This window comes from Falco peregrinus, chromosome 2, assembly GCF_023634155.1.
Source record: "Falco peregrinus isolate bFalPer1 chromosome 2, bFalPer1.pri, whole genome shotgun sequence".
Classification (NCBI taxonomy): Eukaryota; Metazoa; Chordata; class Aves; order Falconiformes; family Falconidae; genus Falco; species Falco peregrinus.
The window spans coordinates 91,046,608-91,070,392 of record NC_073722.1 but is presented as its reverse complement, the minus strand read 5'-3'; the positions used below and the strand labels follow the sequence as shown (position 1 = coordinate 91,070,392).

The window sequence follows — 23,785 nt, the reverse complement described above, 5'->3', positions numbered from 1 at the left end:
TGAAGTGCTGCTTGCAGTGCACAGGCTCAGTTTGGACTGGGCTAACAAACACAGGCTCTGGGAAGAGATTTTTGGTCTAGTCTGGTCTTGGCAGCAGCTGTTGGGTGAGCAGTAGCTGTTCTCTGTAAGCTGGGCCTGACCTGAGCATGTGTGCTGTTACGTGCTGTGCAAGGACAGCTCTTGGGATGGAGCCGGGGGGACTTCTGCACACCCCTGGCCCAGTGCAAGCTCTCCTCGTACAGAATGAGGGAAAAATAAGCCTAGAAAAATCACTGCGGGGGCTGCTGATGTCAAAGGGAGGTACATAGTTTACCTCGTCTGAGCACAGAGTCAGCTGTGCTGTAGGGGATGAAGCCGCTCTAAAAGACAAGCGGTCTAGTGAGGAAAGGAGCTGATGAGTCAATGCATGAGAGAAAGCGAGAGAGCACGCTTGTGTGTATTCTCTGATGTCTAATAAGGGCCTAGTCCCACTGCAGCCTCCACTGCAGTGCAGGATCCAACAGGTATCTCCCCACCCTCCAGCGTGTGCGAAAGCTCAGTAGCTTTGAGGCCTCTTCATTGTGTTAAGTACAGTGGAAATTATTAAACCACGTTAAGAGTTGGGAAGAGGGAAATGGATGAATGGGTATATGGATGGAGAGAGTCAAAATGCAGTTGGCAAAGCCTTTCTCCTTGGTAAGGCCAACTGCAAATGCCAGATGATGTGCCCCCTGAGCAGCTGTACAGTACTAAGGTTGGTGCCCCAGAAGAAGCTGTTATGCTGACTGCTGAATTGCAGCTTGATTATTTGGTTTTCTTTTTACGGATTTGTCTTTGCAGAATCCCACAACAAGATTTGTACAAAATACTGTGTGCTGCTGTTGACCTGAGTGTGGTTTGTGGGTCACAGAGTGCGAACTCTGGAAGTGTTAATGCTATAGTGAAGCCCTTTAAGACCACAGCCTCTGTGCTGGGTGCAGTTCTTCATTGCCCTTCGGTATGTGTTTGGGCTTAACAGACCATATTTCTTCACATGCTGATGGGGTAGTTCTCGTTTCATGTCCTGCAGATACGTATTAAACAGAGATGAGGTTTTAGAGCAGCACAGAAGGATGTTCAGACTCGTTTGGGGCCTCTTGCCTAGTTCAGCGGGTGTCTGACTGGGTTTGGTGGGACAATGAGTGCTGGGGAAGCACTACACTCAAAGAATAGGCAATATTTTAGGTTTTCGTGGGGACATGTTCATATACTGTGTGTTGAGCTTGCTTCAGTCCATGTCTGCCCAGAAGGAGCCAATAGAGGTGGCCTACTCCTGCTGGGCTAGTAACTGTTAGCTGGGGTAGTGGGTAAGCTCCCCCAAAACTTGGCTTTGTTATATCTTACAAGGTTGGTTCATTCTCTTTGTTTCAGGTGAAGCTATAAAAGGCTCGGAGGAAACAGCAGCACAGGAAGAAGAGGAGGAAGAAGAAGAGGAGGAAGAAGAAAGCATCCCTGGTTGTACCTTGTTCATCAAAAACCTGAACTTTGCCACCACAGAAGACACGCTGAAGGAGGTGAGCTATAAGCGAGGAGAAGGGACTGGGTTTTCCTTAGCACAGTCCACCCTGATAGAGTGGGAGGGGGTTGAATGTGGGGTTGTGGGCTGGACTGAGATGCCTGATGGAGTAAAGCCCCCACTCCCAGCGTGGGCTAGAAGAAAGGGCTCTACTCTGCTGCAGAAGGCAAGGGGCAAGCTGTTCTCTACCTGTTGTGCTGAGGATAAAATGTTCAAAGGAGTTGTATTGCAGCCAGTATGACCTAATGGGAGATTAGGGAGCACTGGATTGTACTGGGACTGGGAACCTCTGCTTTGGGTTTTCAGGTGTCAGTTAAGACAAAATGTATCTGAAACAGTTTTGATGGGGTTTAATTCCACCTCGGGACAGGTGGAGGCAGTAGGAAATCTTTTAAGACTCCTCATTTCTCATGCTTTCTGTGATGCTTTTCCTTGGGACAAGCATTTCTGCAGCTGTGATTCTCCTTTGTGTGTTAAAGCAATAAATAAATAAATGATAGTTTCACTAAGATGTGCTTTTCATCTAAGCTTTTACCAGCATTGAGCTCTCTGTGCTGCTTTACCTCAGTAAAGCACTTGGGAGAGATCATAGCATTTCTAAAGCCACGTGGGATATTAATAGCAAATAGGGAAAAGCAACTGGGAATTGTCATCTCTGCCGTTTTTTGTAGCCATGGAAAATGCCATGTTTCATGGCCCAAGAATGCTGGTGCAATGTCAGTGCTTCCTCGACCTGTGCTTCTCTACCTTGGGACTATGGTACTGTGTAGAGACCCTGGTCCACTTGCGTCTGGGAACAAATGTACGTGTTCAGAGGAGGGCTAGGACTCGTCCCCTCTTCTTTTTCTGCCTTCTGGCTGCAGTTTTACAAGGGAGTCGAATAGGTGGTTTGCAGCCCCTGCTACCCTCCAGTCCGTCCTGCGTGTCCTTGGAAAGAGCTGTGTTCTGGGGGCATCACAGGAGCCACCCACCCCTAAGGTCCCTACCCAGCTGAGGGCATCTTGTAACCCATAGTGTTCCTCCCAAGCCATCCCAGATCTACGCACAGTTTCTGGGGAGTGGTGGAGGATCATGTGTGAGTGTTGGGAGGGTATATTTGTACAGAAATAATTTTATAATAGAAGACACAGCTGCACTGACTGCTTGTCAGGCGTGTGCTGTGGGAACGTGGACCTGTGAGCATGTGCTCCTGGCTCTGGAAGAGGGCTACATTGTCACTCGAGTTGCAAGCCTCTGACAAAAGGAACTGAATCACGTGTCCAAATTCCTTGCAGACATTCTCCAAAGTGGGAGCTGTGAAGAGCTGCACGATATCCAAGAAGAAAGACAAAGCAGGTACTCTAGATGTTGCTGTTCAATTCCTTCCCTCGGCTGGTTGCTGAGGGCTCAGGTGTGGCATTGCTTTAGCATTCATCTGGCTGAGCATTTGTGTTCTCGTTGGCGAAATCCTTAATATTTCTAGAAGTGTGCCTGTTGAAATGGCTGAAAGCAGCAACCAAAAATATCCTGGGGTTCAGTCTAGAAGGTTAAGCTCTATTGTGGGATTTGTGGAGACGTGGCCTTCTTTTGAGATAGAGATAGAGAAGCCAACTCCTTCAGGATCACAGAAGAGAGCATGATGCAAGTTGAAAGGGACCAGTGTCCCACAATGATTAAAGCTGTGTATGGCATGCTTTATCCACAATAACGGCCAGGATCTTCAAGGATGCCTGGCTGAGTACAGTGCTGAGTGGGCTTCGTTCGCCTTCTGCCTGCCAGCTTCAAACTCAGCAGGCTGTGGTGGTGAGTGGTTATGCCTGTTGCATTGACTGCACTTGCTTTCTGAGTGGTTGGACAGGGAAGACTGCTTAAGGCAAGCCCTGGCTGGATGGCCTGTGCCTTCTTTCCAGATTTTAGGTTAGGGAGTTGAACAGCTTTGTGGGATTTTGCCTTAACAGAGCTCCTCTTGCATGGGATACTTGAAAACTCGGATCCAGTGAAAGAGGGAAAAAATAAAGCAAACTCTTCAGTACCGTTTGCATATCTGGCTGTAGGTATGTTTCTGACCAGACAGCAACACTTGAGTCTAGGCTGATCTCATACCGCCTACCAAAGTGATCCCCTTTGGTCACTGTGGGGTCATCTCCACAGTCTGCTACCACTGAAGTTTTGAAGTTGGAAACCAGACGTGGTTTTGCTCTGGTTTTCCCTTTCCTCGCTCAGCCTTATTTATGGCTCTTGTACTGGTCAGCTGTTCCTCAGAAGCGTGGTGTGACTGTAGGCGCTGCAAACCTTTGGTGTACAGGAACGTGGAATAGGTGTCTCCTCCTTCGGTGTGGAACTGGCAGCTGCCCGCCCAGGTTTATAGAAGTACTTGCTCTTTCTGTGCCTTACAGTCCTCAAAGGCATTTTGTCTCTTAAGCAAAACTTTGTGATGATGGGAAATAAAGCATGTGGCAGTCCAGACGGAAACAGATCTCATGCTCGGCTCCCCGCAGTGGTCAGTAACCAGCTGCTTGCCAAGTGTTGGCCAAAATGTATTTCTGAAGCAGTCGCAGATCAGAAGTGTCTCCTCTGGGGACCAAACTGCAACCTGCATACTGCTGTCCTGCAACAAAAGTCACACCCGTTTCTGCGTTGTTGGCACATTTTCCAAATGAAGGTCTTGTTTCAGTCGTGAGGGAAAAGTCCTGTGTATAAACAAATGTTTGTGTGTCCATAATGGGATAAGTTACCTTGACTGTGACCAGCAGTTGTTTTATAGGACTTAGTGGTTTATTTAAGGAGATTGCACTGAAATTAGGCAAAGCAAAAAATCTGGTTTGCCTGCAACACTGGTTATCTCTTCTTCGACATTGGCACCAAACCAAGCTGTTCTAGAGCAGGGTCTTGTCAAAACAAATCAGAAAGGTGTGCTTGGAAGGAGCGTCAGGGTCAGGGCTTGGGCAGGCTGGCACTTTGCCTGGGGTATTAGTTTGTCCCCTCCCAGTTTTGTCAATCAGCGCTTGCTTGCTCTTGATTTGTTCTTAAATCTTTTGCTTAATATTGTCACTGTTGCCTGCTAGTCTACTGAGTCCCCTTCCTCTTCTGACAGGCACTTTGCTTTCCATGGGATTTGGATTTGTGGAGTACAAGAAGCCGGAGAGTGCGCAGAAAGCCCTGCGCCAGCTCCAGGTAAGCTTAAACGTTGTCGGTTGGATTTCTTTCCTGAGATGGTGGGCAAAGGCTTGGATGAACTGTGAAGTCCAAAATGTAGCTGAGGATGCCAGTGCTATGAGTTACATTGTGCAGACAGAGAAACCTCTAAAATGGGCCAGATCTGTGAGGGAAGAGGGTGTGTAAAGGGACAAGACCTCATGCAAAAGACTGTTTCCTAGCACTGGTCCGATACAGAGGCGGCAGAAAATCCGCTGTGATTGAAGTTTAACAAGTTTATTCTTCAAGGTGCCCTTTGCAGAGGTAATGGAGACCCAGGCCCCCACTTGCAACGAGAACAAATATTGCTCAGTAATTTAGTGCTGCAGAGCTGGCTTTACTGTCTGTGACTCTGCCATTGCTGTAGGGTCTCCCAGCCTCCCGCCTTCTCCATGCCACAGGGTCTGGCTGCACTCTGAAGGAATAAATCATTTTCTCTGCTTCTAGAAAAACATCCAGGTGTTTGGTCCACACTAGCAGGGTGGTGTGGGCCACACAGCTGGAGTGATCCCTTTCTATCTAGGCAGATGTGAAGGAATTACTCTGTGTAATCTGTCCATGTTCAGTGACCGCAATCTGTGAGTGTCACCTGCAACAGGTAGTTATTTCACATTCCACAGCCTAGGTACTCTTGGGGGTAGATGTGTGTTCTCCATCCTGTTGAAAGGCAGAATCCCTGGGAAGAGAGAAACAGGGAAATGGGTAATTCGTGGAGGGAGTTGGGCAGCAGGCTCCAGGTTGCTGGTGTAGTGCCTTTGCATCTCGTGTGCCCTGCCAGGGATGGTTAGGCAAGAGGCTGTTTGTTTTCAGTGCTGAACTCTAGGAAGTTCTTTGAGGCACAGGAAGCGAGAGACAGAGGACTGTCTTGCTGTATTGGCTGCTGATGGCCGACAAGACATCCCTGGCTCATTTCCGAACAAATAATCACACAGTCCTTGCCTTGAAGAGTTTGCAGTCTAGAGGTAGAGGAAACCATAGCCCAAAGCAGTGAAATGGCTCATCTTTGCCAGTTTAGCGGCAGAGCTGAGGCTGATGGACAACTGGATCAGGGATGTCGACTGCTGCTTCAGTCAGTCAAGCTGTCTCCAACCTCATAGCAGAAGCCTTGCCTTGCATGAACAGTGTTCAACAGAGAAAAACTTTGGCAGGGAGAAGGCAAGGAATGTATGCGAAAAAGCAAGATGTGAAACGCTGTGCTTGTATCTTGGAAGCTGTTGTGACTTTGATATTTTTTTAAATTATTTATTTAATTATTTCCCCCCTCCCCTGTTTTTTCCTTGTTTTATCTTATAGGGCTGCACTGTAGATGGCCATAAGCTGCAAGTGAAAATCTCAGAGAGAGCTGTAAGGTAAAGCTTATGTCTCACCTCTGTAACATGCTTACATGTTTGGTAGGTTCTTTGCTTCTTACCTAGCATCTCTGCATCATGAGGGATATGATCACTAGTATTTGGACTGGTGAACACATCAGACTTTGCTGTGCTTTACTCAGAGTCAATTCAGTCAGTCTTGAAAAAAGAAATGGTGCAAAGGTGTTCACTCACTAAATGACATGTTTCCCTATAAAATCCCTAAGCAGCGTGCAGTAGCGGGACCCCAAAAATGAGCCCAAAGTGAGAACCAGGCACTTGAGTTTTCTTCAACACTTGAGGAGAAGGCTCCTCTAAAACCTCTGCTTTGGCAATAGTTTGATCAGCATTGCAAAATCAACTGGTAGCCCACATTCCAGTGTGTTTAAAGAGTTTTTGAAGACAAATATTCTCTGGGTAACAAAATCTTTTACCCTAGTTCATCAAGGAGAACAGGAGCTTAAGAATAATGTTCTGCTGCTGGTTCTGATTAAACAAATAAAGACAAACAGAGGTTTCTTTCTTGCTTGAAAAAAAATAATTGGATTTAACTTCTTTTGTTTGGCGAGTCAGGTGCAGAGGAGCTGGTTACTTCTGGATCAGTTTGCTTGGAGTTTGAGATCTGCTTTTTAGGATTTCCTTCTGAGCGTTTAGTCAGTACAGAGTCTTCAAAGTACCAAATTCAGAATTAATCCAGATGTTTGAAGGTGAATGTTGGCACCTAAAACCTGTCCTTTAGACGCTTTGGGAATGCTGCTGGAGGAGGTATCTCTTAAATGTCAAAATTTTTTTGAAAATCTGGTCCCTGGGGACCAGAAGCAGTCTTCACAGCTCCCTGTTTGCACTTTGTATTTCAATTCTTTAATAAACAATTTTCGTCCATTTTGATTTTTAAAATCCCTTCAGTAAGTGTCCAGCCTACAATGTGCAGTGCTTTGCTTTATGAAATAAGCTGCTGTGTTTTGTATTAGGTAAATTCTTATCTTGTCCAAATGCAGTACAATTCTGAAGTTTAAAAAAAATTTCAATAATCTATTAAAAAGTTAAATTTGCTATTTTCTAAGCTAGTAAGAATAGGAATCAAAATTAGCTTACGTTAATGTGTTTTTTAAAATGTATCAAATAGTATGGTCTCCTGACAATTGAATAGACAAGGTTTGATGTGAAAGCAGAAGTTAGTGGGAAGTGTGAATCCAGGCGTGCGGCCTAACATGAGGTTGCAGTTAGCAAGCTGGAAACTTTGATTTTTCTGATGTAGGATTTAAATCACTTAAATTCATTCCTTCTCAGTGTACTGCATGACACTTCCATTGCTGCCACCAAGGATGTCGACGTGAGCTAGCTGGCTAATTTTTCTGCATTCCCAACTTTGAAGGAGCGAGAATGTGAGGAGTGTTTCGCTGCATCATGATCCTTACCTTCCCTTTTTGTTGACTAAATAGGCCGGCTGTGAAATCGTCCCGAAAGAAACAAACCGTCAAGAAGCAGGTTACTTCCAAGATCTTGGTCCGAAACATCCCGTTCCAGGCCACTGTCAAGGAAATCAGGGAACTCTTCAGGTAGGAAAGCACTTTGTCAGGTCTGCGGAGTGCTCTGGGCTGGAGCTGGTACAGTTTTCATACAAGATCTTGCTATCAGATTGTAAATATTATCAGTTTGGTTTTCTTTGTGGAAGCGAACAAGTCTTTTACTGAATGTAAATACAAATGGCTTGGCAGGTTATACCAATATAGAAATTTTGCTGGTGAGACAGAGATCACTTAAGCCAGCATTTTGGCTGGAGCCACTGTGAGCTGTCAGGCCATGGTGGCCCATCACCGTGCAGCAGCCATCCACAGAGCTCAGAGATCTCCCCGCCTGTCGAGTAAATGACAGCGTTGGATATTATTTTTCCTCTTGCCTGAAAGGCGTGCAGCAGCTATTCCTGATGTGCAGTGCACCTGGCTGGGGAGGAGCACCGAGAGCCGCTGCAGACAGCTGGTGTGAAAGGTTTTAGCTGGGGCTGTCTCCCTCCTCCATCTGCCTTGCCCACGTGATGGTGTAGCTCCTTCCCATCACGGTGGGAGCACTTACATCTTGCTTTCCCTTCCACAAGTGTTTCACTGCCTGTGTCTCACATAGTGGGTTGTTGCCCTGTGGTTGGCAACCCGGGGTCTGGAAGGATGTGGGACTGTGCTGCCTGTAATACCCTCTCTGGCAAGAAATTCCTTGTCAGCTGTGAGACCTGCCTGGGATAGTGCTGAGCGTTGAATAGGGATTTTAGGATCCCGGCTTGCATTCTTCTGTGCGCTGGCTGATCTGTTTTCTTTGTATCCTTAGCCTTTTGTGCAGTGACTTGTTAAGCCCTGTAATGCATCCCGGAAAAGAGGTGAAACTTTGTAAAATACAGCATGCAGGACTTTTTCTGCTCACAGGATGAGAATCTTTTACTCATTGACCCAGGCCATGGTCCCTGCTCCACTGCTGGCTTGCAGAAGGAATTTAGGGGAATCCGTGTCCAGCTCTGCCTGTCTTTGTTTTTCCCATCTGCAAAATAAGGGTGATAGCTCACATCTGCAGGGCACGGTGGATACTGTGTTAGGAGGTGGCTTTTCTGTGTGGGTCTGTCTAAGCAGAAGGCAGGCACTTTGTCCAGCCAGGGCTGTGGCATTTTTTTCCAAAGGGACTGAATGGAGGAATTGCTTAACCCTTTGAAACCCCTGCAGACCATGCAGTGAAAGCTGCCTTGCAAGAAACCATGGGGCAGTGATTTGTTTGTTGTGGGGGGAACTCCACATTTCCCTATGCGTAGTGAATTCCACCTACTTAATTAGCGTGTTATGTTCTCCTGGCTTGACCACAGATGAGGACAGTGGCTGCTGCATGGCTGGTAGGCTGTTTCCTTGCAAGGTGTAAGGTGGGAGGGAAAGCTGTGTGTTGCAACACTGTCTTGGGGTGGACTCTGAGGATTTAATGAATGCAGACCGTAACAGCTCTTGGACTCGCGTTGCTGGAAGGGTGATGGTAGGTACAGAGAAAAGACCCCTGTAGAAGAGCAAGAGGTTTTTCTTGCTTGTGCTGTGCAGCTTGGTTGCTTTTATTTCAATGCTGCCCTGAGAGGCTGTACTGAAACAGGGCAAAAAAACCCCAGACTTCTAAGTCACTGTGCTGAGTTTTCATAGCACATGGGGCACCGCTAATTTAAAACCTAACACTGTGTGGCAACAGACATGACCTTTGTAAAGCTGGAGGAAACAAAACCAGGGAGATCTACTTGCCTTCTAGGGTCCCAGGTTAAGTTCAAGGAGCTTGGGAGGCTTATGTATGGATGGACAATCCCAGCAGAGACTGCGGTGTTTTTTTGGTGTTTTTTCTGGCACCGTAGTGCTGTGGAAAGGAGGGGTAGAGGAGCAGTCTGATTAATACTGCAAGGAACATGCAGCTTCTAGCCGCGTGGGCTGTTGACAGTGCTCTGAGTGATGCGTGAACATCCGTTCCATTTACCTAGGATATTCAGAGATGTGGGTTTTGTCCTGAAAACAAAAGCCAACAGCTTGCCGGGGGGGGGGGGGGGGGGGGAGGGGAGTGCACAATCCTCCCTCCACCCCTGCCATCCCTCCTTCCCTTCAGAGTGGCTAAAACAAGGCATGACGGAGCACTACTAAACACTTCATCCTCCTAGATTGCTTTTTTGGTGGTTTTAAATCAGATGCCTTTGCTCTGGAGCTTTTAGCTCTTTCTGCATTTAGTAACCTGTCTTATTTGTATTTCGTTATTTATTTATTTGAAGTTGCAAACAATTGCTTGGCAGTGGAGGCAGCAGGGATGGCAGGGCTGCAGGGGGCACTCTTAGCCTGCCCAGGAAAGGCTGGCTAGGGACCACCGCGCCAGGACCGCCAGCCTGGGGCTAGCAAGGGACCATCAGCCTGGGGACCACCGGGCCACACCAGCGGGCACTGCCGTGCAGGGCAGCAGGCCTGGGCCCGCTGAGGTGGGAGGCTTTGCAGGGCAAGCAGCTCCTCTATTGTTTCACATGCTCAAAAGCCACTTTCCAGCCCTGCAGCTGATGTTGTCTCCCAACCTGCTTCCTTCTGTGCTTACTTTTTTCTTTTCTCGATTGCCTGGGCAGGAGAAAAATTAATAAATATACATACATACATACACACACACATATAATTTTTATAAATATATATGTATATGTGTGTGTGTATATTACCCCAGCCCAATACATATGTTATGCAAATACATATTTCCAAATATATTTCCCCAAACAAATATTTCCATGTTTTGAGCTTTGGGAAGAAGCTGTGTCTTCCTCTCTAAATGGACCTGCACTAGGTGTTAATGACACTGGAACAGCCTAACAGGGGAGTTGGGTGTTTTGAATAGTGAATTTTGAAAGCCATGGTACCTGTGCTGCTCAGCACCGGCAGTTCAGGAAATCCTGCCCTGGTTGTCTTTATGCTTTTTAATATCATTGTTTATGGATCTGTTGCTTAAATGCTTAGACTTGCCCTGCACCGTCGTTCATGTTCTTACAGCAGCTGAATGTAGACCGTGGCAACCTGTGCAAACTGCAGGGAAAGGCTCTGGGCTGGACCTTGCTGTGGTTTGAAGTGGCTGGTGACATGCGTGCTTCCCATTGCATGACCACATGCATCTTCTGCATCATGAGCACCAGCAGGTTTGGGGAGCTGTGTTCCCCAGGAGTTTCCTCCTGCCTGTCCCCAACAGCGAGGTGGATTCCTGGGAGGAAGGAGGCCATGCAGTTCCTTGGGAAAGGTCTGTAAGTGGGCGTAAAATTCAAACTGACTTTTTTTTCCCCCCAAGCTCATAGTTTGCAGGCGATTCAAAGCAAATGTGGGTTTTTTTAATTTTGGAGTTAGGGGATATGGAGTTGTCATTCTTGGGCTGGAGAAAGGTGATGCTTAATTTTCTTTGCATGAGAGTCATGAATGCTCTCGTTAACAATCCTCTGCCTGCAAAATAAATGTCTTATTGCAGGGCTCCGTGAGCCTTATGTGCAGCCCACCTTCCACACTAGACCTAACAGCTTTGCTGGGGTGTGTGGTGCTAGTTCAGAATGTGTCCTGCCATCATCTTCTGCTGGAGGAGTTGGCCTCTCACACCGTCAAGGGATTTTTTTTTAATTTTTTTTTTTGACCCGATAGGTGTTATTTTCTTCAGAGGGAGAAATGCTTTTCAATTATAGGGGCTGCTTTTGGGCTAGGTGTGAAGATTTAGCTTTTGTGGGTGTATTTTTTTTTCCCCATTTTTGTTCTTTATTAGATTCTACTCTTATCTTTACTACCTGGAAAAATAACAAAAGATAAATGGTCCTTAGTTCTTTCCAAAGAGCCATAGTTAGGGGAGGAGAGACAAAGCGATTGATATCCCATGAAGGCTGCTAATTTTTGCTACCAAATTGGGGGGCTTTTATGGCAAGACTTTTTTTCAAAAGGAACTCTAGATGTGGGAAGCTGAATTGGAGATCTGTGAAAGGCCACATTTTCACAGATTGGAGCTCTGGCAATTTCTGAAAATTAGGCTCCTTTTAAAATCTATTGCATTAGATCCATGCAGCCTTCATTGGAAGTTCCAATTAACTATTTGTTTCATAGCATCTTCTTGCATCCTCCTTCTCCCTATCTGCACCAACTTTCATGAATATTAAAAATACAGCTGTTTTGCAGTTGGCATATAATGTTTCAAGGAGATGTGTTTTATTTTCCCCAAAGGGGGAATGATTAGATTTAGAAAAAGACTTCTTAAAAGATTTCTGCCTGATCAGATGCAACCTGAGGGATAGATAGATAGTTGAGAGTCTGCCTTGTCTGACATAACTGATGCTTGTACCACCAAAGGATGTAGTTATTAGAGTTGCATCTCAAATAGCATGTTTTGGGGCTGGCATTGTTTCTTCTTTTCTTTGTAAAATATATCTGAGAACTTATTGTTGGGTCTGTGTTTATAAATTATCCTAAGATTGCAATGACCATCACTTTCAGCTTTCCCCTGCCATTTAGCTGAAGTAGACACTAGCCCCCAAAATACAGAACAAGATCAAGTGCCAGCGCTTTTGAGTGTGGAAGAGATTTTATTGTCTGTCTGGCCATCCCTTGCCTTTCACCTGTAGGAACTGCAATCAAACACATTGCATAAAGCTGTTAAATCACATAATTATTATTATCAGTTGAGAGACTGGACTTTAGTTTGACTAAAGCAGCAGCTAGCAGGAAAAGCAATTGAAAGGTATGCCAGAGCACAGAACAGGTTATCGGGTGCGTTTATCTCTGTATTCTGACTTTCCTGTAAAGAAAGTAATGCTGCTTCTTGCAAAGACCTTGGGGGGTGAGTGTCTCTTTTAATTTTAACTCCTTTGTTGACTGTTTTCTCTGTCTTGACAAAGACATGGCGTTTGTTGCATCTGGCAAAACAAGTGCCTGGTACTGATTAGGAGAAAACAGATCTATTCTCTCTGATAGAAGGTAAAACTGAAGACAGCCAACGGGACAAGACTTGGGAGTCATGTCTCTTCTAGAAGAAAAATCTTTGAAGAGGGATACAGTGGATAAACTGGCAGAGATATTTTTTTAAGTCTAGTCTTTATGAAGTTAATTTTATAAGATGATGCCTTTCACTTCTTCTGACCTATTATAATAAAGTGTAGTTATCAGAATGGGCTTTTCATTTCCCATTATAAAGGACACAGTGGTATAATGAATCCATCTGCCAGACATGCTTGCTGTTCACACCTTTCTCCCAGTAATGGAGTCTACATGACTGAAGACAATTTCTCCTTCCCAGAATAACGTTGTCCTGTTGAAGCCATGGGCATCGTTGCTACTGAAAGCCAGAGGAGGAAAAAAAATTAGTCCCTTCATAAACATGTGAGCTTGTTAAGAAAGTGCTGGGCGGTATTAATCAGAATATTCAGTGCATACAGCCCTAGGATGTGCAGTACTATAAGCATCACTTGCTGAACAGTCTTATGTCAGATTACTCTCCAAGTGATGCTTTCACTTTTGAAACCCTAGATGATGTGCTACAAATGTTTCAAAATACGTATCTGCTTCCTCTTAGTTGCTTAAATTTTTTCTCTCTGTACCATCCCCTGCAGTTAGACGGCCTATGAATGGGGAGGGAGCTGCAAGAAGTCACAGTGACACCTCCTCATGGTGTAAGGGTCTGCTGGGGGTCGGGCAGGGGCTGCAGCTGGGCGAGTTGAAGCTGGTGCGTGGGAGGTTGAGGAGAGGCTCCAGGAGCTGCTGAACCTGTGCTGGAGGTCTGGTCTGGAGATGGTGGGACAGGCTCAGTGATTCCCCTGGTCTGCCTGTTCCTCCTGCCACCCTAGCACATCAGCAGATCTGTCCTAGGTCTGATGGCCTCCTTCTGGCTGAATCACTTGCTTAACTCCTCGCTAGGAGCAGTGTCCCCCAGTATGTCCTGCACCCTCCTGTGAAACACCGAAGTGCAGATCTTGCTCCACTGTTTAACAGCTGGAAACCGCCCCCAGCATCCTACAAATGTAAGGTAAGGGCGTGTGCATTGCAAACATGGCTGTGATTTATAGGACTGTAAAACTTCCTATTTATTATCCTCTTAGCCCTTTACATCCAAAACAAAATTGAGTTGGCATAGCTAAAATATTGTGAATATTATTTACAGGGCAGAGTGGCTAGCTGCACAGGCAGTGGGCATGCTGAGCTTCCGCGGATGGAAGCATGTGGAGCAGATCATCAACCCTTCCTTATGATAGAAACCACTGCTGGGTTCATGCCCTGTTCATCTGGGTTATATCCATGAACAGATTAAGCTGTGTTTTATCATGATGGTCTAACTGTCAGTCTGCAGCTAGATCCAGTCTGAAGGGCTCGGAGAAGTGAGTGGCTGTTCAGGTGATGAGCAAAGCCTGCCAGCTCAATGTCTCTTGTCCTACCTGTGTGTAGCCGCTGGTTTAAAGCTAATAGTTTCAGCTTCCTTAGTGGTGAATATGCAGATGTTTCCCAGAGGATTGTATCATGATTTCTCCCCAGGAGGCTGCTTCTACCAAGGGAAGAATCTCTTGTTCTTCAGCAGTCTGGTGTCTGTGGCCCAGCAATCCCCCTTGTTGCTGGGCGTGGAGTCAGATGAACAAATCCTGTACTGGAGCAATCTGCAGATGAGCAGAGAGAGGCTGTTCCAGTCTGGATACCTTCCTGGATTCTTTGCTCGAGTTTCTTAGGCTGGTGTTGATCACTCACGTTAACGAACTTTGTGGATTGGGGCTTAGGTGCCTCAGAGGACGGACATAACTCCTGAGAAGGACTGGTAGGAGAAGTGTATTAAAAAAAATGCTCAGATGCTTCAGTAGCGGGACTAATGCCATGCCAGAAGGTGTCTGTGCAGAAGTGAGCTGCCAGCTCTTCTTCAATACTCACACTTTTGCTCGTTCTGTACTTGCAAGCCTGTGCATGAAGAGGATGCCCAAAAATGACTCTTGTACAAGCAGAAAGACACCAGGAAAGCAGCTAGCATTGGTGGGCGCTCTGCACCCAGCCATCAGGTCGGTGTTGGATCCTGGCTTTCTGGCTTCCCCTGGGACATTGGTGTCAGCACATGGAAGGACTGTGGAACATACATCTTGCCGAGAGGCATGCGTTCAGGTAGAAACCTGTCAAAAACAGTTTTAGGAGCAAGAACTGAAACGTGTCATTACACATTTGAGTGCTGACAGCAGTAATGATGCCTCTGAGTTTAGTTTGGTGTTGAGTAGAATTGCTGTATTGCGTTCTCCAGGAAACAAATCAGTAGTTTAAAAAAGTGACCTGGCCTTTGAGACCTCCAGAGCCATCCCCAGGCTCCTGCTCCAGGCCATGAAGTGCCCTGAGGTTACCGGCACGCGATGGTGTGGTGGTTTGCATCCAAGTGCATGTGTAGGAGCGTGTATGTACTCTGGTGTCTTCAGCATGCGGGTGGATTCCCCTGCCAACAGCACTTCTGCCCTGTTTTGGTCTATCCCTAGGGATAATAATGTCTGCTTCCCATTTTAGAGGTGGCTTCCCAAAACCATGGTGCAAACCCATGCCTGGAGCACTGCAGGGCTGCATGCACTGCAAGAAGCATCAATGAACTGGTTCAAGGCCACATCCTCAGGAGATGTAAATGCAGACGGCTTCCAATGAGGCCAGCAGATGATGTGGCGCTTTGCATTAATGCGACTTCAGCTTTCTAATTAGAATGCGAGGTCTGTGTGTTGGGCTGCTGAGTGTCTGAGGAGGAGCATGTCTGGCGTGGGGGGCTGCAGGATGCTGCTCTGGATTGAAGCTTTCCACCCTGGTGCAGCTCTGCCCTTCTTGCCCACCTGCTGTGCGGGCCCTGTCTGCCCACAGAATTTGAGGACACTGGCAAAAAGTGCATCTTCGGGTGTGTTTTGTTCGGCGTGGTTAGGAAGCTGCTTGGTTGATTGCTCCCTCCTTCCTGGCTGAGGAGCTTTGCCCCACTGGTGGCTTTTAGTATTTTTGCGGTTTGCAAGGGGAAGATGGAGTTTCTTCACCGTTACGTTTTCCCCTGCCCTCCAGCATCCCTGGTAGTGGCTTCTTCCAGCAGACTCTGGGCTGGTGTTTGCAACAGATCTTGGCTGCAGTGCTGTTGGTTTGGGCTGCTGTGGTCGCCCCTGTGATCCCACCGCATAACCTGGCTCTCCTCCTACCCTTGGGCTCTGTTATCACCCTGGTTTTCTCCTTTTTTTGGGAGCTGTTGGAAGATTTCTGTCTTGCCCTTTAGGCTGGACCCCCAGACCACCCAGTGCCATCTGCTCTTCTAACACCTTTGGATTGTGTGTGACCTTGTTCTGCACAGCCTACCCCAGGTGCATCCTTATGACCCAGCTTAGCACAGGGGATTTACTAATCCTTGCATGCTCCTGTGTCCAAATTGAAGGTGCCCAGGAGCGGTGCACAGGGAAATACAGGTGCAGGTGCTCTTCTGGGCAGCAACTTGCATGTACGTGCACCAGCTTCATGAGCTGAGAGCTCTGGATGAGAGTACAGGGATCTGCTGGGCTGGTTTATTTCTCTTACTATCTCAAAAAGCATAAATTAAACTTTTTGTTGTTGTTGGTCCTTCTTCAAGCCTTTCCCTTATGCGCTGGAAACCCAAACACAGCAACGTTGGGTTGATATTCAGAGACCAGAAATGTAACTGGCCACTTTAATTTGACTATCCAAAATGAGCCATGGGGTGGAGGAGAGTGAAATAGGTTTTCAGTGCTGTTTTTTCAGTTTGAATCATAAAGGTGTTTAACATAGATAAGGAAATGTTTAACTCTGTGTTATCTTGGCAGGGTTGCTTTAAAAGGTGGATCTTCCCAAGAGCAGAAGGAAGATTTTTTTCAGCACATCTTTCCCTGTCTTGAATATTCATTGCAATACTCCTTTTTTTTCTTTTTTCCCCCCTCTTCTGCACTCCACATACTCCATACCCACAGGTCCCCTTTTCTGCTCGCCCAAAACCTCTGCCAAGCAGTTTTCAGCTGCCTGCTTTTGCGCAGTCCAGTTGTCCAATGCAAATGAAGGGAGTTTCTAGGCTGCTTCCCTCTGACTCCTCTGAAACATCTCTCACCAGGGCACCAAGCTGAACCTCCCGATGGAACTTAATTAGTTTTATGCACAGACTCAGTTGATCATCAGTGCGAAGGGGCTCAGGGAGGTGGAGAGAAGATGGGGAAGGGGCTGCTTTTTTTAAATGTCTTATTCAGATGTAACTGTGGGATTTTGCTGTGGGGTTTTTGCCATTTTTCTGTGCCAAATGGGACCATCACAGGTGTGTGTGTGCATACCTGTGGGCTTTTTCTCCTTGATAAGAAGCAAAAACCAAAGCCTATACGAGCTGCTGTCTCCTCTAAATAACCCACCCCGTGCTATTAGTATTAAAAGGTCTCCTTTTGTCTGAATTGTTTTGTTAAGAGTATGTGTACGTCTATATCTACAGAAGGAAAAACGTGGGGTTACTTTGGGTGTTGCAGAATCTACAATGTTGAAATGTCACTGGACTAACTTTTGAGCTTCTGTCTTAGCCTTTAAGTCAAGGAGCAATCAAGATAATTATTCCTTTGATCTTAAAATTCTTCTCTCTGCTGCATTTCTTAACTAGAGCTCTTGCACAGTGACAAGACCTTCCTGTCTTTCGTTAGCATGTACATGTGGGTATTTGTCAGTCTCACTTCATGAGAAGGTCCTGAACAAGCCTCTAATGAATCACAGTTTTCTCCTCGGAATGACATTGTGTCCTTTTGTTTGCATCTCTGTTTGCATTATTATTTCTTTGAACCTCAAGCCTGCTACGGCATTTCTACCTCTTCTAATCCAGTGATTTTAAGCCTTGGGATATGGTTACGATTAAGGACCTTTTATTGCACAGCCTCTTGCCTCCCCCGGGGCAGAATCCCCACCAAAGGCGTTTGAACCGTGTTGGCTTCTGCAGCTGGTGGCACCATGAGTGTTACTGTCTGTGCTCCTGCCCGCGCACTGCTTTTCCTGAAGGAGCCGATGTGAGGCGGATTGGGCTGACCATCTGTCTTCTCACCTCCCTTTCCTCCTCCCCCAGCAGTATCCTGACCACTTCCAGGCATCTGGCATAGGAGAGGAGATCTTAAATTTGTGAACTTGGTGCAATTAAATATAGGAGGAAGCTCTGGAGGCTTGTCTTCCCAGAAAGGTCATGTTATGGGATTGACCCTTAGTAGACATCCAGCAGTTCACCTAAGCTGTCCCTGAAGCTGGGACAGTTTTTCTGACCAAGTTCTCGTTTTATTAGAACCCAAGGATACTGACCCTGGGAAAGCCATCTCCTTTGTTCTGCTTCTCACAGACCTGCTTGTTAGTGGAGGGGCTCTGCATCGGTGCGCTGTGCACATCAGGCTGTTCCCCTCATGGCTGGCCACTGGCACTTGCCCCAGGATGTTTGGAGGACAGTCTTAGTCTCCTTTCAGCCACCCATTTTTTATTGTTTTTTTAAAACAATTTCCTTGTGGAGCCTTGCTTGGAAGGGCAGCAACGATGCCTTTTCCAAGCCCAGGAGCACTGACTTCAGCACCTAAGAGGGCTAGGCCTGATGGCAAGCAGCACCATTGGGATTTGTGCCAAAACTAGCCCTGCAAATTCAGCTGTCGGGTGGGCTGCGTGACCCTTCTTCGGTTCTCCTTTTAACCCAGGTCTTACTCATCCCACCCTTTGATCCTGCAGCGGTGCTAGCAGCTGAAGGGTTAAAAGAGTTCGCGGGGGGGGGGGGTGGGGGGTGAGGGGGTGGAGATGAGGTATTTCAGCTGCTCATTACTCACTGCCAGCTTCCCCCAAAATCATATTAATTTCATGCTGTCACGCAGGACTGCGCTGTCTCTCTCGTCAGCATCCAGAAGGGTGACGGGGATGGGGGGAGTACGGGTCCCCCCTCTGTAGCACGGCTGTGATTTGGAAAGCTCATCGGTAGCTTCTTGCCTCGCTGCAGTACTGACCTGGCAGGACTGGGCTGGGGCTGCTCACCTTGCAGGGGGAACTGGGGAACGGGGGGTGCCTTGCTGTGTGCTGCCTCCTGATGATCATTTTCCATCCCACTGCTTGTGCAAAAACCCCATGAAATTAGGTCTGCTGCAGCGGGGAAGTCTCAAGGAGGGAAGGAGGGAGGGAGGGGAGCTGCCAGCCTGCCCTGCCCTACCTGTGGGCAGCAAGGATGCTGCTTAAAAGTTGGTCTTTAACCAGTTGCCTCCCTTTCCTTTTTTAATGCAGGCAAGTGCAGCCTGGCTCTGCCTGCAAGGATTGCTTCCCCAGCTGCCATTGCCTCCTCTCTCGTTTCTGCCCCTTTCCAGCTGTTTGCTCACTGCGTCTGCCAGAGCTGTCACCTCTGCAGGGACTTCTTGCCATCACATGAGGTAGGGCTGGGACTCTGACAGCTCCCACGCAGGCTCAGCGCTCCCGAGCCTGTCCCAGCTGGCAGCTCACTCCCTCTGTAAGGCTCTCCGAAGACAGGGATTTGCTCTATCCCCAGCAATTTTTATTATTCTTATCCCTAGAAGGCATCTCAGCTTTTTTCCGTGTGTGCTTCTGTATTTATTTATTTTTTGTGGGTTGGAGCTGAAAGGATCATCTCCTCCCCTTTTCTCTCATCGTGTACCCTATGGCCACACTTCTTGCAGCACTTGGCAAAATGCAGCAGCAGCAGCTCAGGTCTCCCTATGTTTGCAATGCAGAGAAGGAAACAGCATGTTAAGAGGCACAGCACTCTCCCCACAGCAGAGAGCTGATGGCCCATGCTATTCGAGAGTAGCAAGCTTTGCAGAAAATTTTGGGAGGGGAGTTACTTGATTGTGTGGTGCGAGGAGTCCCGGACCTGCGGCTCTTACGTCCACAGAGCCCTGGACCCTTGGGAGAGGAGAATGAGCAGTAAATCTGCTGCCAGCAGCAGCACCAGCCTCTCTTTCCCCCAGCCGCATGCTGGGCGTTATCAATGCTTTCTCATGCTTATGAAACCTTAGAGGATCTATGAATCCAGACGTTATTCCATTTCTTTGATCAACTATGCTTGCGCTTTTCTGGCTCTGATTCTTTTCTGAGGTCCCTTCTTCCTCGAACAGGCCATTCTCTGATGTGTGGGCTGAAAGCAGGCTCACCCTACATAGACACAGCCATTGGGGACATTGGCATTGCCGTGGTGCAGTTCCCCCACCTTTGCATTGGCCTTGCGAGCAGCAAGTGCTGGCAGGAAAGCTCTTTGAACCTCCTTTTGCAGGGCTAAAGCACTGCACCTAGCAGCTGGCTGTCATCTGGCACATTGTATGTGACCAGACGGCGGTGATGCTTCTTAGCATCAGCTTTTACTCTTTCCCGTGTAAGGGAATCTTCCACTTGAAGCAGAGATGTTGCTTCTGGGAGGTGCGTGGGACATTGTAGCCGTTCAGAGGCAGACAGGCGATGGTGGGAGGTGGTTTCCTGAGCCCTGTTGCTTGGTATCGGTGCAAGAATCAGAGGAAAGCTTGTAACTTGGCAAGTGCCTCTATTCAAGCAAAGCATCTCTGCTTGGGGAGTCATTACCTGCTCCCATCTCATTTAATCCTTCAACTCCAATATGGGCATGGCAGCTTGTGTACCAGCTTGGAGAGCTGTACCTATCTGTTTTGCCTCTAAAAATTAGGATCTTCTGTTGAAAGCCCCCTGGCCTGGAAGCCATGCAGCAAGGAGGAATGAGGTTCCTGCTCTGCATCCAGCTCCCAGCAAGCTGGGTGTCCCTGCCTGGGCAGCCAGCAGTCAAAAGCTGCTTGAAATGCTCCCTCTGGGGAGGGCAAACTCTGGCCTTTTTGGATCTCAGCTGGCCCTGGCAGGTTATTTTTAGGTGTGTCGCTGCCTGTCTTTTTTCCTCCCGCCATCCATGCATGGATTACAGCTTGTACAGGTCAGCTGGTGCAGGCGTTGCCGGCAGATGCAGAGGAACATGGTTTCTTTTCCTCTTCTGTAGCCTCTTGTTTCTACCTTGCGTTCAAATTCTCAGCAAGCCTGCAGCTGCCACGCTGTGTTGACAGCATCTCTCAGCAAGGTACAAGCGTCTACGTTTGCCTGCAATCGATTGTGAACACCCAGGGTGTTGTGATGAGCCTTCCTGAAGGTTTTGGGGGAACAGCAGAAGGGGGGCAATGGGGAGAGCTTGCACCCCACTGTGCAGATGCCCTGCTCAGTGTTCGATGCTGCCTTTGAACTGTCCTGCATAGCTCTGCCCTGTTGTGTGTTTTTCTGGCTCTTGTTGGAGAGCAGAGCTGTAAAATGCTCCAGCTGTGTGTTTTTGTGGGGAGTTTAATTTGTTTTATTGAAGAGGCTTTGAGCTGGGTGAGGGTGACCAGGGCTGGGGCAGGGGGATGGGGAGCACTGAAGCAGACACTTGGGCTCACCAAAGTCCATTTATTAAATTAGAAAGGTTGCATCAACAGGGTTCACAGCTGCCGATGTTTGCATACTGATACAGCAGGATGCCGGGCGAGGACAGCGCAGGGAGGCATGTCCCCACCTCTGGGAAATCTCCCTCCCTTGAGGAGGTGGTGGGTGCCGGGTGGTGGCTCACTCCATGCCTTGCAAAGGTCCGTCCACACGGGGAGGATCTGCCTCTGCTGCGGTGGTGGGGAGCGTGTGCCTGGCCCCAGGGCAGCACCCGTGGGGATGGACTTCAGCTTCTTTACGTGTGGACATGAACACTCCTGCCCGTTCGACTCAATCGTGCTGTTACTGCAGTTGCAGCCCCACTGCACGCATAATACTCTTCCATGCTAAGGCATAAATAAGGAAACAAATCTAAAACAAACAAACAACAAAATGCAGTTACTTCCACTGCAGTTTTCTTTGCTCAGAAAGTCCCGCAGGTGGATCAGCCGGGGTTGTCAGCTTCCACCCTGGGCTCTGCAGCCCTTTGCTGGTTGCGGTGGTACAAATCTCTCTCCGCTTCATCCAGTCCTTGCAAGCGCTTTGAGACCAGTGGGTGGAGAGCAGTGAGCTTTCTGCAGAAACAGAGTAGAAGCATCATCACTGAATGCCATGGTGGCTCAGATAATGCTTGCACTGTGCGATCACTCCCTGTCCTCCTGTCTTTTGTGAGTTTTCCAAGTGACCAGTAAAGACGTGTCCCACTCTACCCTCTGAGCTTTAGCAGGCATTGCAGGTTGGGCAAGGGTGACCAAAGGACAGGGCACGCCAGGAGCAAGAAGGATTTTGACTGTTACTGGAGTAAATATGGTACATCTAGAAATACTCCTCTGCTCACGTTGCTTTTTCGGTACAATGAGGAAATCTAATGTTTTGCTGTTGGTTGCATCTCTGGAGAGGATGGTGCTGGTCAGGGGTGCACGATGGCATGGTGGCTCCCAGCTTGCCTTGCCCATGAGCTGGTGTGTGCCTGTTTTTAATGCTTTGTCTTGTTCTGATCCCTGGCAGACTTCAGATGTGGTCGGGCTGGGCTCTTTGGAGACTAGCCTGCGCTCAGGAGATCTGTGATCCTTATTGTATTTGAGTCACCAGAACAGAAGCACTTTGCTTGAGCTCCCACATTCTTAATGCATTTGCATGCATTTGATCTTCCCTACGTGTTTCTCTGTTCTCCTGATGAAAATAATTAATCTGGTTATTTTTCTAAGTCATCCTGCAGCTTTACAGGGACAAGACTTAAATAAGGATTCTCTTTAAAGCAGAGCTGTGTTAAAATAGCTGTCTGCCTATAAATATCTCATTGCTTCTATATTTATTCTCCACCAGCTCAGTGCAGGAGGTTCTGCAGTTGAATTTGAGGTACTTTTTTTTTTTTTTTTTTTTTTTTTTTCCCCACTGTTGATGCAGCTGGTATCTTAACAGCAAGGCTGATTTCTCCAAAGGATGCCCTAGGTACACCTTTGGGGGCCCACCAGGTATGGCTAAATCTCCCTTCTGTGTTTACTGCTTTGCTAGTTGTACAAATTTCCTCTTGTCTTTGAAACAAGCTGACTCATAAGAATCCTAGAGGAGCAGAGATTTGTACTGGGCCCTCCTGTGAGCACTATTTTTAGCGTAACGTTATTTTTGACCAGAGCTGCACTCTGATCAGGATTTTCAAAAGAGCCCAGGAGAGATAAATCCCCAAATCTCAGTGCTGTTGGAGCTGTGGGTTCCTTTGAAATCCTGACCCGCTGGTGATTACTGCAGTGACTTGGTGGCTTCTAAGCCCAGGTCCTGCAAGGTGCTGTGTGTGGGTAGAATTGTGGCTTAGGAACGCAAGCTCTGCGAAAGGCTTTGCAAGTGTTGGAGGCACGCATTGAAGTTTGAGCAAGGATTGAGATTTCATGAGGTTTGGGATATAAGGGTCATGACTGCGGTCGTTTGTACATCTCTCTGAGGGCCATCGTGGGAGGGTAGTTTGGTCCTGCTGTGGTCCTTGGAGGTGGGTGCGATGGGAGGGCTGGGGAAGGCTCAAGAGAAGTCCTCTTGGTTGTCCCGATAGAGCTGGTTCTGTCTCCATTATACTTGAATGTCTGTCTCCCCCAGAAAAAAAAAAAAATAATTACAGTAGCATCAAGAAGGGGGCCGTTGGTTAGGTGAAATCACGGAACCGGAGAGTGGCCAGAGCCCCAGTGGAGCTGCAGCAGGGCTGGCATACGGCAGCAGAGGGGAGGAGATCCCTGCAGTGACCAGGGCTGGGAGCACAGCTCACCTCTTTGTGAGATGGCAAAGCAAAGAGAAGCAGCAGTGAAACCTAAAGAATATTAGAGCGGGATTTTCAACCTCTTTACTGGTTTCGAACAACCTCGTCAGTCACAGGTGTCCCACAGCAGTTATCTTAAGTCCTCTGAGTTGCTACTGACACTCTTTGGGAGCAGCCAGTGACTTTGAGCCCCCAGCTCTCTTTTGGAGTTCAGTACAAGTTCAAACCTGGGAATTCCTAAGTCTTACGGTGTTCCCTGTGCCAGCTCCACATCTTCCCCTGCGTCTTGGGAACTGGCTTGAAAATTTTGAGCATTGAGATGTAAAGTTTCAGAAGAAAGTCTGTTCATGCTTTAACTAAATAGTGAATGGTTGTTGTCTTTTAAGCATGAAAATAATGCAGATAATATGCAGGTATCTTCTCAGGGAGAGGTCATCAGGCTCAGCCAGTCCAAGGGTGCTTTTCCTTGATCTCCCCAACTCTAAAATAGATGCATAAAAGTAGGTAGATTAAAAAAACCTCCCCACAGTACATTAGACCTGATGGCACACGCTGCTCCATCAGC

General features: G+C 47.6%; 1 protein-coding gene across 1 annotated transcript in view; it reads left to right on the top strand.

The window, feature by feature from the left end:
* Nucleotides 1-23,785, top strand: part of RBM19 (RNA binding motif protein 19) — a 70,292-nt gene that overhangs the window by 11,118 nt on the left and 35,389 nt on the right. The window contains exons 17-21 of the mRNA XM_013295786.3: nt 1,390-1,532; nt 2,809-2,869; nt 4,608-4,687; nt 6,002-6,057; nt 7,500-7,616. Coding sequence (XP_013151240.2) covers nt 1,390-1,532; nt 2,809-2,869; nt 4,608-4,687; nt 6,002-6,057; nt 7,500-7,616 — 457 coding nt within the window. The remainder of the gene's footprint in view (nt 1-1,389; nt 1,533-2,808; nt 2,870-4,607; nt 4,688-6,001; nt 6,058-7,499; nt 7,617-23,785) is intronic.